The 19,124-nt window shown below is 49.4% G+C and overlaps 1 protein-coding gene across 2 annotated transcripts in view; it reads left to right on the forward strand.

The window, feature by feature from the left end:
* The window catches only part of CECR2 (CECR2 histone acetyl-lysine reader), a 155,596-nt gene extending 136,918 nt beyond the window's left edge, over positions 1-18,678 (forward strand). Inside the window, exons 9-18 of one of the 2 annotated variants that reach the window (XM_079937652.1) lie at positions 2,400-2,529; positions 2,980-3,017; positions 3,104-3,195; positions 3,413-3,539; positions 4,180-4,556; positions 5,022-5,150; positions 5,278-6,094; positions 14,230-15,532; positions 16,685-16,796; positions 17,401-18,678. In XM_079937652.1, coding sequence (XP_079793778.1) covers positions 2,400-2,529; positions 2,980-3,017; positions 3,104-3,195; positions 3,413-3,539; positions 4,180-4,556; positions 5,022-5,150; positions 5,278-6,094; positions 14,230-15,532; positions 16,685-16,796; positions 17,401-17,406 — 3,131 coding nt within the window. In that variant the 3' untranslated portion in view covers positions 17,407-18,678. The remainder of the gene's footprint in view (positions 1-2,399; positions 2,530-2,979; positions 3,018-3,103; positions 3,196-3,412; positions 3,540-4,179; positions 4,557-5,021; positions 5,151-5,277; positions 6,095-14,229; positions 15,533-16,684; positions 16,797-17,400) is intronic. The other variant, XM_079937653.1, reaches the window with a different exon arrangement.
* The last annotated feature ends 446 nt before the right edge of the window (positions 18,679-19,124 follow it).

Here is a 19,124-nt window from a genome sequence, read left to right on the forward strand (position 1 = left end):
CTCGGCCCTAAAGCATCCAGTTACATGTGTTGAGTTAACTTCTGTCCCACATATATTTACACGTAGTACTAGGTATATACCTTGGAATTATTGAGAAAACAATCACACAAATAATTTTCTCTACAGTTTACTTCTATCTTGGAACTGTGTTTGATCTTTAAGTATAGGAACTTTATAATGGAAGGATCAGGTAAACACTAATGGAATTTAACACCACAGAAGAAAAGGTAACCATATATTGTGTCTGCTGAGGTGATGAAAAAGGAAGTACAGGCATCACCTATGGAATAACATTGCCAAGAAACACACCGTTTGTCTGGTCAAAGGCCCTCAATAGAACTACCACAGGGCACATTAACACTGTGATGAGAATGCCACTTGCTAAATCCGGAACGTGGGAAATTCTACCAAGACAAAATGACCCAGTTTCTCCACCAGATGAATTGGAAGAGGACATTGTTACACATTCCACTAAATTTAAGAGACATACCAACCAAATGCACTGTCTGGACCTTTTTGGATTTGATTTGAACAAACCAACTTAAAATTATTGAACAAGTGGGTAAGTTTGACCTTGACTCAGTATTTGATGTTAAATATTAAATAAATCATTTTATGTTCCTGAAATTCATACAGAAGAGCAGAGGGCCAAGTATAGCCAAGATAATTTTAAAAATCGATATGTTCAGGACACTCATTCTACCAGATAACAGAATAAAAGCTGCCGTGAATGTGGGAGAGTGTTACTGGCTTGGAGATGGGTAGTGAGACCTGGCAGTGAACAGCCAGAAACAGACCTGGTTCCTCACCAGGCGCTGCCAGCACCATTGCCGCCTGATGGGCTAAAGGCCAAAAGCTTTTTGAAGAAAACATAGGTGAGGGTCTTTAAGATGCTGGGACAGAAAGAATTTAAGTAACAAAAGCATAAACTACGGGGGAAGGAGATTGATATACTCGATGACATTAATTGTTTAAAATTTACAAATGACTAAAACACCTTAAACAAAGTGAAAAGACAAATCAGGTATGGAAGAAGATAGTTTTAATAAAGACTTCTTATCCACGTTATTTAAAAGCACTTCTCCAAATCATTTAGGAATCCAACAACCCACAGGGAAAAAAGGCAAAGTATATAAGCAGGGTATTCACAGAAGAGGATAATAAACATGAAAATACGTTGTGTCATTCCAATCAGGAAAAGGCAAACAGAAACATCAGAATTCCACGTCATATGTATCAGGATAGAAAAAATGCTAAAAATGTCCCCCTCGATGTGAGAGTGAGGTAGCTCGCTTGCGTCACTTGTGAAGGAGTAGCTGTGAGCCTGTAAAGGCTCCGCAGTGCACCTGGCAGGTCCCTGCTGCCGTGGACCCTGGGGGGCTCACCCGTGCTCGGGAAGGCGCCTCTCTCGAAAGGGTGGTTCTCACGATGCAAAGAATCAGAGTCCTAATGTTAAAGTTTGACAGCTTGGTATGCGGATATTCGTTAATTTGGTTATACTTTTCTTTAAGCTTGAAATCATTCTCTTTGTTAAAAAACAGTTTTGAACGTCGTTCATAGCAAAGTGCCTCTGATTAATTAAAGCAGATACAGATTCTCTTACACTTAAAAGTTTATTTATAAATGAGCATGAAGTAGGAGCAGAGGGAGCTTGGGGAGAGCACGCTGTCTGCACGTTTAGGGCTGTGTCGTGCTCCCACCGGGCACCTTCCCGGGCCTCTCTCTCCATCGTTGGGTCTTGCCTTCTGATGGTGTTCTGCATTCCTTGCCTCTCTTCCGCCCTGCTGGCACGAGGGCCAGGCAAGCCAGCAGTGCAGTGTCAAGTATGTTTCTTGTGGCCACAGCTGGGAGCCAGAAAACGCCCTCCCTCTTCCAGCTCCTGGCCCATCCAGCTGGCTTCTTCCCTCGCTCGCAGGAGCCCTCCTCCTGCACTGGCAAGGGTGCACCAGCTGCCGTGGGTGGGGTGGCCGCCGAGCAAGGATAGCTGGTGTGAGAGCTGCGATGGGCTTGTACCGTCCTGGGTGTGTTTGGATTGAGGTCTGGTCCTAAAAAGGGGATGTTGTCTTCTTGCTGGAAAGTTAGGAAGGCCTTGGGGTTGTCAGAGAGGGTGACCCTCAGTCAGTGCTCTGCTTTTCCCTGTCCCTGTAATTCTGCTTTCCTTCTCTCTTGGTCTTCCCCGTCCCCGTCCGGGGCCGCCTTCCTCCCTCACCCCCCGACCTGAACTTGGTAGGACTAGGAGGAAGTGGGTCCACAAAGCATTGCATCTCTAGCACCATCCGAATTAGCAAAGAGAGGACTCAAAGGGAGCAGAAGTCAGCGTTTGGTGATCTGTTTCCTCCTCTCAGAACAGACGTCTGCCCCTCTGGAGCCCGACGCACCTGTGCTTTGTGTTCACGCAGATCGCGCCAAGAGAAGGAAGCTCAGGGAAGAGAGGGCCTGGCTGCTGGCTCAGGGCAAGGCGCTCCCCCCCGAGTTGTCCCACTTGGACCCTCCCTCCCCTCCGCGGGAAGAGAAGAGGACGAGAGACCCGTGAGTGTTGAGTGGCCCCAAGCCTGCCTCGTCGTGTCCTTAGAACAGCCCTCTGTGGGGGTCGTGGCCAGTGCTCGTGAGCTCCTTCCGCTGCTGTCTGACTTGCTGGGTTATTATTCTTTAGATCACAGAAGTACTTCCTAGAGTAGAGTACAACCTGGCGAAGAGTGTGCTGTTAAATCACGAACGTTACAGAATCATAAATGAGTTTCACGCAACCATCATTTTGTAGATGGAAAAGGTGGTGGTCCTGTTCGGCTGACGTATGCTGGCCCTCATCCTCGTCGCATTGTCAGGAGCGTTCTCAGTGTTACAGACTTTCCTTAACAAAGGTGTACTGGGACTGTTCCAAACCTGGGCGCAAGTGAGCTGCGTGTGAGGTTGGAGCAAGAGCTCCGAGGAGAGAAGGTGGTCTCAGCTACCGCTAATCTCTTCTTTTCTGATTTACAGCTTTGAGCTGGACGACGATTTCACTGCCATGTACAAAGGTCAGTTCCCACACTCAGCTCCCGTGTTCTGCCTAAGTGTGTTCCCACGTCGGTGTGTTAACCCAGCTCTCCTCTTTGGCCCTCAGTTCTGGACGTGGTGAAGGCTCACAAGGATTCCTGGCCCTTTTTGGAACCAGTGGATGAATCGTATGCCCCTAACTATTACCAGATTATCAAGGTAGAGGTGGCCTTGTCAGCTGTGCGCGACTGTGGTGTGGGCATCTTTAGTGGTCTGTGTTGCTGTGTGTACGTTCACCTGCTGCCCCTCAAGGGTCAGGGCTGCTGGGTGCACCCCAGGCTTCTGGGCAGCTCCTAATGCTGTGATCGCTCCGCCTCGCAGGACCTGCAGGATGCTGTGTTCTCCAGCCTGTGATAATTAACGTGTCCTGTTGTAGGTCCCCATGGATATTTCAAGCATGGAGAAGAAACTGAATGGAGGTTTATACTGTTCCAAGGAGGAGTTTGTGAATGACATGAAGACTATGTTCAGGAACTGTCGAAAATATAACGGGGAAAGTAGCGGTAAGTACAAGAGGGGTGGCTGTGGACGCACACTGGCACACCAGTAGGACCAAGAGCAACGCGCCCCCTCGTTTAGAAACACACCTTCCAGAGATTCAGACCTTCCTTGGGGACCATCAGGAGAATGTGTGTTAACGCTGTGGGATGGGCGTGCCGGGCCCTGTCCCGCCCCACCTGGCCAGAGGGGCAGCGGTGGCTGGCGGCCCGGGTCCTCGTCTTCCCCCAGGCCCGCCTGGGTCTATTTGTCCTCGGCCCCCACCGTCAGCCACCTTTGCATCACACAGCAGACCTCTGATGACACAGCCCGTGTCGCGCCAGGTGCTGAAACTGGAGCTCACGATGCCTTCTTTTTTTTACTAGACGGATTCAGTGATTGTACTTAATGTTTCTGCGGTTTGGCATTAAAGAATTCAATTTTTACCGGTTTGGGGTACTGGGCTCACTGTCCCAGCCACACAGGCTGGAGGCCAGAAAACCGTGTACTGGTTTCTTGTTCTGGTCTCGTGTCCGTAGCCCTACAACATAGGAAGCGCTGCAGCCCAGGCAGCCGCGCAGTCGAGCCCGGGGCTGCCCCGTTGCATGTTTGTGGGCGGAGGTCTGGGGGCCTGCCCAGCGGGGCTCAGGCCTCGGTCCCCCGCAGAGTACACCAAGATGTCGGACAACCTGGAGAGGTGCTTCCACCGCGCAATGCTGAAGCATTTTCCTGGTGAGGATGGGGACACGGACGAAGAATTCTGGGTCAGAGAGGAGGAGAAGCGGGAGAAGAGGCGTGGTCGGGCTGCACGCAGCCACGTGTGCACCCGCTCCCGGGACTCGGAGGCGCCTGGCCGGAAGCAGCAGCCTGCGGAGAACGGGGGGAAGTCGCTGCCCCCTGGGCGCCGCGCTGCATCCTCTGCGGCCGGTGAGAGCCGCGGCTCTGCGCAGCCCCCTGGCGAGGTGGGCATCCCGAGCAGCCGCAGCCTCCCTGGACCCCTGCATTACGGTGGACCCAGCCAGGCGCCCCTCGCAAGCCAGCTGGTGAGGAGCAGCTTTGTCCCATCGTGGGTTCACCTGGTTGAGGGCTGGGGCGGGGCGTGAAGCCTTCTCAGTAGATCCTCTCCCAACATGGTGTCCTGCTTATGGGTGGTCTCTTCTCCCTGTCTGCCCTTCCTCTATCCTTCCTTTATTTTAAATCCTTCTTTTTCGAAATCATTTGAACCACACATTCTCAGCACGGGCATTATTAACCCCTTTTAAGTTCAAGGCACAGAGGTACATACAGTATGTAAGTGAACCCTTCACGAGGGGAGCAGTTGGGGAGAACACTGGCGGAGGCGGCTCTGGGGAGAGACAAGGACGGGAAGCCCCTGCTCTGGGCCCTCCTGTGGTGAGTGTGCGCACAGAGCAGGTGGCGGCCTTGTCCTCCAGCAGGACATTCGTCTTCCGGATGCGAAGGGTGTGCCTCTTCTCTTCTTCTTCTTGCCTTTGCTCCGTGCCCTCCAGAGGCCAGCAGGACAGGGAACGTTTTGTCCTCTCCGAGGGTCGGATCCTGCCACCATCCGTGTCTCCTCTGGAGCCCCAGAGCCGCACCCCGGCGGGCCTGGACAGCATCCCCAGCCTTTAGCAGTGCAGGTAAGCAAACGGCTCAGCATGCACAGGTACAAAGGTGCGTTTCAGAAATACAGTCTCTCCCCAGGTTAAATTGGACTTGTAATTTCCCATTACCTTGTGGTAAGCACATCTCTTTTCTTGTTGCCAGCCTCCAGCTGGAATTAACCATCACCGAGGCCCCCCCGACGAGAAGCCGGTGTGCGGGGGCCTAGCGCCCCTTGCTGACATGGGATCGCGTCCTGGACCCTCGCTGCTCGGGCAGATGAGCAGCCCCAGCCAGGAGGGGACTATGTATCCTCCAGCTCATTTCCAGCCAGGCTTTATCCCTCCCAGGCACGGTGGGGCTCCGGCCCGACCCCCAGCCTTTCCTGAGAGTTCAGAAATCCCTCCCAGCCACATGTACCGATCCTACAAGTACCTGAGTCGAGTACACTCTGCAGTCTGGAATGGGAATCACGGTGCTACAAATCCAGGACCCTTGGGGCCAGATGAGAAGCCCCCCATGGTGCCAGGACCCTCTCACCAGCCTCGCACTCTGGGTCACATGATAGATTCCCGAGTGATGAGAGCACCCCTCCCCCCAAACCAGTGGCCAGAACAATCAGGCTTCCTACCTCACGGAGTTCCTTCTTCGGGGTACATGCGACCACCCTGTAAACCTGGTGGACATCGGTTCCAGCCCCCTCCAGCACCAACGCAAGGTTCTCTCTTTGGAGCACCGGCCCAGGCCCTGCGGGGAATGCAGGGCGGGGACTCCATGCTGGACAGCCCAGAGATGCTCGCCATGCAGCAGCTCTCCTCGCGGGGGTGCCCGGCAGGCATGCCTTACCGCCCCCACCAACCCGTGCCGCCCCCTGCGCCTGGCCCTTTCCCCCCAGTGGGCGTGGCGGCCCCCAAGCCTGCCTCGGGGGACCCTGGGCGGACACAGGACAGCAGGGAAACACTGGAGCCTGAGAACGGCCGAGGTAATTCTCAGGCTCACCTTCATCTGCCCTTTGGCTCTCTAAGCTGTCAATTAAGCACTCACCTTTTTTTTTTTTTAACATCTTTATTGGAGTATAATTGCTTTACAATGGTGTGTTAGTTTCTGCTGTATAACAAAGTGAACCAGCTATACATATACATATGTCCCCATATCCCCTCCCTCTTGCATCTCCCTCCCACCCTCCCTATCCCACCCCTTTAGGGGGTCACAAAGCACCGAGCTGATCTCCCTGTGCTATGCGGCTGCTTCCGGCTGCTTCCCACTAGCTAGCTGTTTTACATTTGGTAGTGTGTATATGTCCATGCCACTCTCTCACTTCGTCCCAGCTTCCCCATCCCCCTCCCCGTGTCCTCAAGTCCATTCTCTACGTCTGCGTCTTTGTTCCTGTCCTGCCCCTACGTTCTTCAGAACCTTTTTTTTTTTTTTTAAGATTCTATATATATGTGTTAGCACACAGTATTTGTTTTTCTCTTTCTGACTTACTTCACTCTGTAGGACAGACTCTAGGTCCATCCACTTTACTACAAATAACTCAATTTCGTTTCTTTTTTTGACTGAGTAACATTCTACTGTATACATGTGCCACATCTTCTTTACCCATTCATCTGTCGATGGACGCTTAGGTTGCTTCCATGTCCTGGCTATTGTAAACAGTGCTGCAGCGAACATTATGGTACATGACTCTTTTTGAATTATGGTTTTCTCAGGGTATATGCCCGGTAGTGGGATTGCTGGGTCGTATGGTAGTTCTGTTTTTAGTTTTTTAAGAAACCTCCCTACTCTTCTCCCTAGTGGCTGTATCAGTTTACATTCCCACCAACAGTGCAGGAGGGTTCCCTTTTCATCACAACCTCTCCAGCATTTATTGTTTGTAGATTTTTTTTTTTTTTGCGGTACGTGGGCCTCTCACTGTTGTGGCCTCTCCCATTGCGGAGCACAGGCTCCGGTCGTGCAGGCTCAGCGGCCATGGCTCACGGGCCCAGCCACTCCGCGGCATGTAGGATCTTCCCGGACCGGGGCACGAACCCGTGTCCCCTGCATCGGCAGGCGGACTCTCATCCACTGCGCCACCAGGGAAGCCCTGTTTGTAGATTTTTTTGATGATGGTCATTCTGACCGGTGTGAGGTGATACCTCATTGTAGTTTTGATGTGTATTTCTCAAGTGATTAGCGATGTTGAGCACCTTTCATGTGTTTGTTGGCAATCTGTATATCTTCTTTGGAGAAATGTCTGTTTAGGTCTTCTGCCCATTTTGGGGCTGGGTTGTTTGTTTTTTTTGATATTGAGCTGCATGAGCTGCTTGTACATTTTGGAGATTAATCCTTTGTCCGTTGCTTCATTTGTAAATAGTTTCTCCTATTCTGAGGGTTGTCTTTTCGTCTTGTTTATGGTTTCCTTTGCTGTGCAAAAGCTTTTAAGTTTTATTAGGTCCCATTTGTATATTTTTGTTTTTATTTCCGTTTCTCTAGGAGGTGGGTCAAAAAGGATCTTGCTCTGATTTATGTCAGAGTGTTCTGCCTATGTTTTCCTCTAAGAGTTTTATAGTGTTTGGCCTTACATTTAAGTCTTTAATCTATTTTGAGTTTATTTTTGTGTACCGTGTTAGGGAGTGTTCTAATTTCATTCTTTCACATGTAGCTGTCCAGTTTTCCCAGCACCACTTATTGAAGAGGCTGTCTTTTAAGCATTGTATATTCTTGCCTCCTTTATCAAAGATAAGGTGACCAAATGTGCGTGGGTTTATCTCTGGGCTTTCTGTCCTTTTCCATTGACCTATATTTCTGTTTTTGTGCCAGTACCATACTGTCTTGATTACTGTAGCTATGTAGTATAGTCTGAAGTCCAGGAGCCTGATTCCTCCAGCTCCGTTTTTCTTTCACAAGATTGCTTTTGCTGTTCGGGCTCTTTTGTGCTTCCATACAAATTGTGCAATTTTTTGTTCTAGTTCTGTGAATAATGCCATTGGTAGTTTGCTAGGGATTGCATTGAATCTGTAGATTGCTTTGGGTAGTATAGTCATTTTCACAATATTGATTCTTGCAATCCAAGAACATGGTATATCTCTCCGTCTGTTTGTGTCATCCGTAATTTTTGTCATAAGGTCTTTTGTCTCCTTATGTAGGTTCATTCCTAGGTATTTTATTCTTTTTTGTTGCAGTAACAAATGAAAGTGTTTCCTTAATTTCTCTGTCAGATATTTCATCATTAGTGTATAGGAGTGCAAGAGATTTCTGTGCATTAATTTTGTATCCTGCTGCTTTACCAAATTCATTGATTAGCTCTAGTAGTTTTCTGGTAGCATCTGTAGGATCTCTATCTGTAGTATCATGTCATCTGCAGACAGTGACAGTTTTACTTCTTTTCCGATTTGGGTTCCATTTATTTCTTTTTCTTCTCTGATTGTTGTGGCTAAAACTTCCAAAACTATGTTCAGTAATGGTGAGAGTGGACAACCTTGTCTTGTTCCTGATCTTAGAGGAAATGGTTTCAGTTTTTCACCATTGAGAACGATGTTGGCTGTGAGTGTGTCATATATGGCCTTTATTATGTTGAGGTAGGTTCCCTCTATGCCTACTTTCTGGAGAACTTTTATCGTAAATGGGTGTTGAATTTTGTCAAAAGCTTTTACTGCATCTTTTTCTGATCATACGGTTTTTATCCTTCAATTTGTTAATATGGTGTATCCCACTGATTGATTTGCATATATTGAAGAATCCTTGCATTCCTGGGATAAACCCCACTTGATCATGGTGTATGATCCTTTTAATGTGCTGTTGGATTCTGTTTGCTGGTATTTTGTTGAGGACTTTTGCATCTATGTTCATCAGAGATTCTGGCCTGTAGTTTTCTTTTTTTGTGACGTGTGTCTGGTTTTGGTATCAGGGTGATGGTGGCCTCGTAGAATGAGTTTGGGAGTGTTCCTCCATCTGCTATATTTAGGAAGAGTTTGATAAGGATAGGTGTTAGCTCTTCTCTGAATGTTTGATAGAATTCACCTGTGAAGCCATCTGGTTCTGGGCTTTTCTTTGATGGAAGATTTTTAATCACAGTTTCAATTTCAGTGCTTGTGATTGGTCTGTTTATATTTTCTGTTTCTTCCTGGTTCAGTCTCGGAAGGTTGTGTTTTTCTAAGAATTTGTCCATTCTTCCAAGTTGTCCAGTTTATTGGCATATAGTTACTTGCAATAATCTCTCATGATCCTTTGTATTTCTGCAGTGACAGTTGTTATTTCTCCTTTTTCATTTCTAATTCTACTGATTTGAGTCTTCTCCCTTTTTTTCTTGATGACTCTGGCTAATGGTTTATCAATTTTGTTTATCTTCTCGAAAAATGAGCTTTTAGTTGTATTTATCTTTGCTATTGTTTCCTTCATTTCTTTTTTATTTATTTCTGATCTGATTTTTATGATTTCTTTCCTTCTGCTAACTTTGGGGATTTTTTTTGTTCTTTTTTCTCTAATTGCTTTAGGTGTAAGGTTAGGTTGTTTATTTGAGATTTTTCTTGTTTCTTGAGGTAGGATTGTATTGCTATAAACTTCCCTCTTAGAACTGCTTTTGCTGCATCCCATAGGTTTTGGGTCATCGTGTTTTCATTGTCATTTGTTTGTGTTTTTTTTTTTTCTCTTTTCTTTTTGCGGTACGCGGGCCTCTCACTGTTGTGGCCTCTCCCGTCGCGGAGCACAGGCTCCGGACGCGCAGGCTCAGCGGCCATGGCTCCCGGGCCCAGCCGCTCCGCTGCATGCGGGATCCTCCCGGACCGGGGCACAAACTCGCGTCCCCTGCATCGGCAGGCGGACTCTCGCCCACTGCGCCCCCAGGGCAGCCCTGTTGCTGGGTGTCCTTTGATTTTCTCTTGATTTCGTCATTGATCTCTTGGTTATCTAGTAGCGTATCGTTTAGCCTCCGTGTGTTTGTGTTTGTATATTTTACAGATCTTTTCCTGTAATTGATATCTAGTGTCATAGCGTTGTGGTCGGAAAAGATGCTTGATACGATTTCAGTTTTCTTAAACTTACTGAGGCTTGATTTGTGTCCGAAGATATGATCTATCCTGGAGAATGTTCCATGAGCACTTGAGAAGAAAGTGTATTCTGTTGTTTTTGGATGGAGTGTCCTATAAATAGCAATTAAGTCCATCCTGTTTAATGTGTCATTTAAAGCTTGTGTTTCCTTATTTATTTTCATTTTGGATGATCTGTCCATTGGTGAAAGTGGGGTGTTAAAGTCCCCTACTATGATTGTGTTACTGTCAGTTTCCCCTTTTATGGCTGTTAGCATTTGCCTTATGTAATGAGGTGCTCTGTGTTGGGTGCATAAAATTTACAATTGTTATATCTTCTTGGATCGATCCCTTGATCATTATGTAGTGTCCTTCTTTGTCTCTTCTAATAGTCTTTATTTTAAAGTCTCTTGTGTGTGATATGAGAATTGCTACTCCAGCTTTCTTTTGATTTCCGTCTGCATGGAATATCTTTTTCCATCCTGTGTTCTGGTGGTTGAGGGTGGATCTTGTTTTCTGGTGGGCAGGACTGCATCCGGTGGTGTGTTTTGGGGTGTCTGTGACCTTATTATGATTTTAAGCAACCTCTCTGCTAATGGGTGGGGTTGTGTTCCTGTCTTGCTAGTTGTTTGGCATAGTGTGTCCAGCACTGGAGCTATCTGGTCGTTGAGTGGAGCTGGGTCTTAGTGTTGACATGGAGATCTCTGGGAGAGCTCTCGCTGGTGGATGCTACTTGGGGCCTGGAGGTCTGGTGGTCCAGTGTCCGGAACCTGGCTCTCCCACCTCAGAGGCTCAGGCCTGACAGCTGGCCAGAGCACGAAGACCCTGTCGGCCACACGGCTTTTGGGAAGTCTGACGTCTTCTGCCAGCATTCAGTAGTTATTCTGCACAAGTTGTTCCACATGTAGATGTATTTTTTGATATATTTGTGGAGAGGAAGGTGAGCTCCATGTCTTACTCCTCTGCCATCTTGAAGGTCCTCTCTCTTCACACCTCCTGTTGCTAGAGAGGATCCCCATTTTGTCTGGAAAGGACATAAATCTGGCCACCTCACTTCACGCCTAGCCCATCCACCTTTTTCCCTTTGTGCTTATTGGTCTGATTCACTTGCTCATAGCGGGCCCCATGCAGAGGCCTTGCCACCGGCCCTTCAGACCAGAGTTCCTCGTGAAATGGCTGAGCCGACACTTCAGCTCAGGACGTGCACTGAAGCTCCACACAGGACACTGAACTCAAAATGACTCACCTTTTAACACAGACTGTTGTACAAGATGTAGACTGGCCTCCAGCCTCTTTTCCTTAAATTACGCTGGGTTGAGCCAGTCCTGGTCAGAAGGATTTTTGTGATGACCATCGCTGCACAGGGGCAGTGCTTACTGTACCAGGCACTCTTTTTGAGACTTTTACCCATAATGACCCTCTGAATTCTCAGAGCAAGCCTTTGAGGGAGCTTTTATTATCATCGTCGTTTTTATAGATAGAAATTCCAAGGCACAAAGACGGTTATTTGCCTTCATCTAGTTCTGGGGACAGGGGTGGTTGGGTGGGTCCTGGGGTTTGAACCAGACGCACCGGGTCCAGCGCTCGTGTCCTCAACCCCTGCATTATCCAGCCCCACTTAAAAATTGCTGTGCTGAAAGTTACCCATGGGAAATACATTTCCAGTGTTTTACTTCACGTCCAGTCCTCTCCATTCTGCTCTCCTCGGGTGCGTATCTGTGCCGCTGGGAATGAAGAGTAGTTAGTGAGAGCAGCCAGTCTTGAAGGGGTTTCTCAGAAATGCCATTTAAGCGAGTAAACGTAAAACTGCAGGAGAAAGGTGACAGGACTGCTCTGTGTGATCAGTGCTTGTTTCCGGGATAGACATCTAGCCTGTGTTGCATGTGAGAGAGTGGGGGACACCTGGACTTGTGCAAAATATGATGACGATTCCATGTAAAGTTGGGGGTGGACCTAGAACTCAAACTTCCATTTAGTGTTTCTTTGGAGGAAAGCCCCGTTCCGTGAATACCAGCTTTAGCAAAATTTTCCAGTATTGATTTCAGACATGTCTGGAATTCACAGCTTTGGAGGAGAAGTCCCAGGACCAAACCTTGGAGCAGTCTGTCTGTTAGTTGCCGTGGATTTTTGTTTGTTTTGTTTGCGTTTTATTATCTTAATGAAGTGTAGTTGGTTTACAATGTTGTATTAATTTCTGCTATACAGCAGTGATTCAGTTACACAAACAAATACATTCTTTCCCATGATGGTTTATCACAGGATATAGAGTATAGTTCTCTGTGCTATACAGTAGGACCTTGTTGTTCATCTGTCCTGTATGTAATAATTTGCACCTGCTAATCCCAAACTCCCAATCCATCTATCCCCCACTTCCCCTCGCACTTGGCAGCCACATCTGTTCTCTATGTCTGTGACTCTGTTTCATAGATAACGTTATTTGTGTCATATTATAGGTTCCACATGTAAGTGATATCATATGGTATTTGTCTTTCTCTGACTTCACTTAGTGTGACAATCTCTAGGTCCATCCATGTTGCTGCAAATGGCATTATTTCATTCTTTTTTACGGCCGAGTAGTATTCCATTGTGTACACATACCACATCTTCTTTAGTCATTCATCTGTCGATGGACATTTAGGTTGCTTCTGTGTCTTGGCTATTGTAAATAGTGCTGCAGCAAACATTGGGGTGCATGTGTCTTTTCGAATTATGGTTGTCTCCAGATATATGCCCAGGAGTGGGATTGCAGGATCATACGTTAACTTTATTTTTAGTTTTTTAAGGAACCTTCATACCGTTCTCCATAGTGGTTGCATCAATTTACATTCCCACCAGCAGTGTAGGAGGGTTCTCTTTTCCCCACATCCTGTCCAGCATTTATTATTGGTAGACCTCTTCGATGATGGCCATTCGGACCAGTGTGAGGTGATACCTCTTTGTAGTTTGGATTTGCATTTCTCTAATAATTAGTGATGTTGAGCATCTTTTCAGGTGCCTCTTGACCATCTGTATGTCTTCTTTGGAGAAATGTCTATTTATGTCTTGTACCCATTTTTTGATTGGTTTGTTTTTATGTTGAGTTGTATGAGCTGTTTGTATATTTGGAAATTGAGCCCTTGTTGGTCGCATAATTTGCTAATATTTTCTCCCAGTCCATAGGTTGTCTTTTCGTTTTGTTTATGGTTTCCTTTGCTGTACAAAAGTTTGTAAGTTTCATTAGGTCCCACTTGTTTATTTTTGTGTGTGGTGTGAGGTGTTGCCGTGTTTTATGTTGACTGAATGTTGAAAAGTGCACATTTTCATTATCATTGTATAGCTTGTACCTTTGATCTTTAAAGCCAGCATTAGTTTATCAGGAGCCTGTGATCCTAGTTGATCTTAAAAGTCATGAATTCTTGATCTTGTCCTTAAGCTCTCACCAGAATTGTATTGTGACCACCTCTGGGCAACAACTCTGCCCTACCTCAGAGATCATAATAATAAGACGTGTTTATGGCTAAACACAATAGCAAGGAAAAGAATTCTGAGTTTGTAATTAAGCAATTGAGTCTAGTAATTTAGTTTGATTGTTTATTAAATTTCTGTAATATGCTGAAGGTGCCTTTTGAGTGTTAACACTGTCGGCATCCTGTTTTCAAGATGTCCAGACAAGACGTGTATTTTCATCCATTCAGCAAATACTGATTGAGCCCCGTTTTGTGTGAATGACTGAGTGTGTGGTGGGGAACAGAACCTAGTCCCTACTCCCTTGGGGCGGGTGTCCTGACGGCAGAGGTCGGGTTCCGGCATTCCTGGTGTCCTCATGCCGGGTCCCTCTTTCTCACTGTCAGGCCACAGCCTCCCAACCAGGCCTGCAGTTCCAGCGCCAGCGCGCCCTCCGTCCATGTTTCACATGTCCTTGGAGTTGGGCACACGGATTGCACACCCTTGCTAGTGCGGAAGGGATCGCGAGGCCTCTGGCAGATCTTGCAGGAGCTGCAGAGCCTTAGCCCTGGTCTGGGTTGGGGGAATCAGGGTGTCGCCACCGGGGCCCCACGTCCACATTGTCTGACTGCCCATCATATGCTGAGGTTTCAGCTCCCGAGGCGCAACTTTGTCTCCGTTTTTCTTGCAGCAGATCCCTTGCCTGGGCTCGAGGAGAAACCAGCCAGTGTTGGTGCTTTGGAGGGGGCGTTCCTCAAGCAGCTACCTCACCCCGCGCCCCCACTGCAGGCCGACTGTGCCAGGCGGAGCTCGCCCCAGGGAAGGGATTCGGATGGCCCAGAGCTCAGGCACGAGTCCTCGGAGCCTGGAGACAGCTGCCCAGTGAGCGCGGGCAGGGGCGCCTGGCTCTCGGGGAGCGGCTTCGCAGGCGCAGCCGCCCAGGGGTGTGCCCTAGCTGACCCGGGGGCACTGCCTGAAAACGGACTGAGGGTGGAAGCCTCCCCGTGTGGGTCCGAGGGCAAGGGCAGAGCGCCACCAGAGGCCATGCCACCCGCCGAGCCCACGTGCGCCCCCCTGTATGCGCCTGGCCTGGAGTACCCCAGCTCCACTGCACGGTACCACGTCGGCCCAGGCCTGCAGGCTGTGGGCCCTGTGATGGGGGGCAAGCCCTCAGCCCCGCACCCTCAGCCTTTTCCCCCTCGGGCGTTTCCGTCCCACGACCCTCATTCTGGAGTCTTCCCCCGGTACCGCCCCCACCAGGGAATGAGGTACCCCTACCAGCCGCCACCTCAGCCTTCCTACCATCACTACCCGCGGACTCCTTATTACTCGTGTCCACAGGGCTTTTCAGACTGGCAGAGACACCTCCCTGCCCCGGGAAGCCCGAGCGGGCCCCCGCCGGCTCAGCCTGCCCCTGCCAGGCCCCTCTTCCTCGATAAGAGCGTTGGGGCTGGGCTGCAGGGCTGCGAGGCACTGAGCGCTGCCTTAACTTCCCCCACGCGGGTGGACACCGTGGTCGCCAAGACAGCTGATGGGCAGAATCCCGGCCCAGAGGAGAAGCAGGATGAGTCTATGGAGAGGCCAGAGAGTCCCAAAGAATTTTTAGATCTGGACAACCACAATGCAGCTACCAAGCGGCAGAGTTCGCTGTCAGCCAGCGAGTATCTCTACGGAACGCCCCCTGCACCGCTGAGCTCGGGGGTGGGCTTCGGTTCGTCTGCTTGCCCTCCGCACGGGGTGATGCTGCACGCGGGGCCTCCTTACCCGCCGCAGCGGCCGGCCGGGCATTTCCAGCCCAGGGCTTACTCCTCCCCCACGGCTGCTCACCCACCTCACCGCCCAGTGGTGGCCCAGCCCAATGGCCTGTCCCCTGAGTGCCCCCTCTACCGCTATCCAGAAGAGGGCCTGGGCCACTTCCAGGCTGTGATGATGGAACAGATGGGCCCTGGAAGTGGGGTGAGGGTGCCTTTCCAGGAGATGTACAGACCGTCCGGGTAAGGCTGCACAGAGTGCTGTTTTCTAGGGGAAAAAAGAGTAGATGGTAGTTTTAACAAAGAAAAACGGCCTTGGTAATGAAGGTGGTGTGCGTGGTGTGGGCGCGGGAAGAGCATGTGGGTTGTGGGTGCTGGGGACTTACTGGGAAGGTGCTAGCTTTGGAGTCCAGTTTTGTCTGTGGTGTGTTTTTCCCTTGTGAAAGTGAATTGGCATTTAAGTGACCGTTCAGTTAGATTTTGGACACCTGATGGCCAGCGTTTGGGAGCTGTAGGCAGAGGCTGTCACCTGGGTGAAGGGGTCTCAGACCTGGGGTGGGCGGTCACAGGTGGTGTCCCAGGCTTACTCCTTGCCTCTCATTTCTTCCTGTAACACTGAATGAAAAAACTAGGTTTATCCAGAGCTAGGGCAAGTTACATTACTGTCCCCATGAGAATTCTGATAGACCCACCCGGGTAATCTGTCATCCAGGAAGTTTTCAAGTCAAAAGTCTTGAAAAAGCCTCACCATAAAACCAGCACCATCCACCTTAAGAACCCGAGTGTCCCTCCCAGGGCCAGCCTCAGAAGACCTTTCCGCATTTGCTTTAGGCCTCTCTGAATACCTGTTATGTTTCTTGTCTTATCTTTGTCTCTGTCCTCCTGGAGCGCAGCCCCAGGCCATTACCCCAGCAAAGGAAGTAGCGTCAGCTGGTCTGATGGAGGCCTTATTGGATTTCTTCAGTTGTCCGCAGAGTGTCCTTGTAGCTCTGCTTCTTTTTGATTTTTTTCCCCATTCAGGATCCATTCGAGGTTCATGGATCTAGCTCGGTTGCTGTGCCTGTGTAGTCTCTTAATTTACAACGTTGGCTTTGCTTTCTTTGTTTTTCAAAGTCCGGAGGCCACTTCTGCTGTCAGAGTGCCCCAGACCCTGGATTCTTCTCGTTGTTTTCTCATGTTCAGAGTCACATTGCACACCTTTGTCAGGAGTCCTGCACAGGTGGTGTCAGGCATCTCTCACCCGCCACACTTGGAAGCACCTGTGTCAGTGTGCAGTGTTGATCTCCTGGGTAGTCAAGGCAGGGTCTGTGTGAGACTTTTCACAATTAAAGGTTTTTTCCTTTGCACTGAGTCTGTCTTCGCTCATTCTTAACCGTTCCTTACTTACGTCTCTAGACTGCAGATGCACCCGGCCCAGTCCCGGCCCTCGTTCCCAAAGACGCCGGCACCAGCAGCGCCACAGGAGGGGCTGCCACCACATAAGCCCCCAACACTTCCTCTCGATCAGGTCAGAATGATGAAATATCAGAGGTCTTCTCATTCTTCCAGGTGGCAGGAAGTAAGGACTTGAGTTTGTTGCTGTCGATGCAGAGACTGTCCCCAGAAAGGGCTTTGTGTCCTGTGGGCAGCCGGGGAGGACCCGGCCCAAGCACTCCAGCTGACGGGGCCTCGGAAGCAGCTTCCCTCCCGTACTGGCGAGTCCCTTATTCCTGTTCTTACGGCACCAGCTGTTTGGGGATTATTTAAACTCCCTTTTCCCAGACTGGCTGCCAGCATTTCTTGGATACCATCCCTTGTCTGTTTTACCCTCCCCACCTACTTCATCTGGGAGAGGCTGGTCCACGGTGCTGGGCGCCGTGCCTTGAGCTGCCCGTGCCTGCTCTCTCTCCCCTGCCCCGACCCGGCCTCCCTGGAGGCAGGAGTCCTCGGCGCTACAGGGCTGAGCTGTGAGTCGGGCGGTCCAGGATTCAGAGCCCGCACTGCAGCAGAACTGGCTGACGAAGCCAGATCAGGCTGTTTCCCCAGACGGAGAGGAGTGCTTGAGCTTAATTGTTCTCAACAGTTAACACATGTTAATTTTGTTTAAATTGTCTTTATTTTGCTTCCCTCAGAGCTAGTCCAAGGAGGAAACAAGCCCCAGGGAAACAGAAAGCTGCATATGACGAGGGTGGAGAATGGGGAGGAGGGGGGCGCAGCCCCACCCACCTCTCCCGTCATTGGCATCACTTCGTGCGTCCCAGAGCCTGGACGCCCCTCCTCACCGACGCACCTGCTCGCGAGGTCCTGGGCGAGAGTGGAGACGAGATGGGCTGGACTCTGGTGGCTTTTCCAGACCCTGAGACTCTTGTTCAGGGAAGATCATCCTGACCTGGGGGGGCGGTGCTGGTGGGCTGTCATGGCAGCTGCACTCAGGTATACGTTTGGGGAAGGGACTACTCGTGTTGGATGTGTTTGGAGCTGGGTCCAGTTTACAGAGTTTTCATGTTGCCTTGAAGATGATTTCTGTCGGTGGTGGTGAATGTACTGTACACAAAGCCTGCAGGGCGGGGGGTGGGGTGGGGTCTGGCTGGGGGGCCTGCAGCCCTGCTGACCCTCCTCTGTTTACAGCCCTGACCCACTCACATTCGGGAGCTGGAGGAGAGGGCGGGCAAGGCCGCCGTGTTTCCTCTAACGGGCTCTTCCTGTCAGCATGAGGGGCAGCCCCCTGGCTTGGCGCCCAGGTCCTGATCCAACACAGCGGCGCCCCTCCTGGTTGGCCAGCTGCCCCGCCAGGTAGTTGTGAACCAGTATCAGGCATTTGCTCGTTAGAAGGTGAGGTGACCTGTCCCCACCACAGGCCTGCCGGGACTGTGGTCTAGAAGACGCCACAAGCTTCCTGGCACGAATCCCAGTTTGTGGCAGTGACTACTCAGGTTTGTATATGTTTAGTATCAATAAAGAAGCTGCACAGTTTTTAATAGGAAAATGTATTCCATAGATTTACAGCTTGAATTTAGGAATATTTCAGTATATATAGTTTTTATTCATTTTATGTGAATCATAGTAAAATAAGTCATGGTGATTTAAAATAGCTATCAAGAGCAAGTTCTTGAAATCACTTGTTTGTCTGTGATAGGAAACAGTTTTACAGTATTAAGTTACCTTATTACAGTTTTAGAAGCCAACGACACTGGATTCTCCCTGGTTAGCATTCTTTGATTTTAGCTGAGATGCCACCAAAGTTAGGACTCATACGTTTTAAACTTACGAATATCCCACAAAGGAAAAAAGAAAAAAAAAACAACTAAGGAAGATGCCCTCAAGTTAACAGGTTTCTGTAAAGAATAGTGTATTTTTCAAGCATGCCTTTGGGTTAGTAGAAAAGCTTCCATAAAACATTGATTGGTTGATTTGCACTTGTTTCTTATAAATTCAGCTGTGTGAGAGGCCGGGAAAACCTTGCCTCCAGTCCTAGCGTCCTTGATGAAGCTGGAATAAACCTGCGCTTTCAGTAGGAAAAGAAACAAGTTGGAAACATCCCTATTGTCCACGTGGAACCCAGGCACCAGCTCCAAACACGTGGATGCTGACCTGCGGGGCGCACGAGGCTTGGGCAGGTTGAGCCCTGGGAACGCGGACGCCTCCCAGACACGCTGCACAGAAACACGAATTTTTCCTTACCAGACTAAAATTTGGCGTGCTTTTAGATGGAGTGAGTTTGGGGGCTGTGTTCTCATTGGATCCTGGTTCTTGTTAGAACCCTGTCACGGGCGTGATGTGGTTCAGGGTGGGGAGGTCAGCGTCGCCCCTTGGGAAGGATGGGGTAGGGTTGCGGGCAGGTCCAGGTTGGCCCCCG

This window comes from Stenella coeruleoalba (assembly GCF_951394435.1).
Source record: "Stenella coeruleoalba genome assembly, chromosome: 11".
Taxonomy (NCBI): domain Eukaryota; kingdom Metazoa; phylum Chordata; class Mammalia; order Artiodactyla; family Delphinidae; genus Stenella; species Stenella coeruleoalba.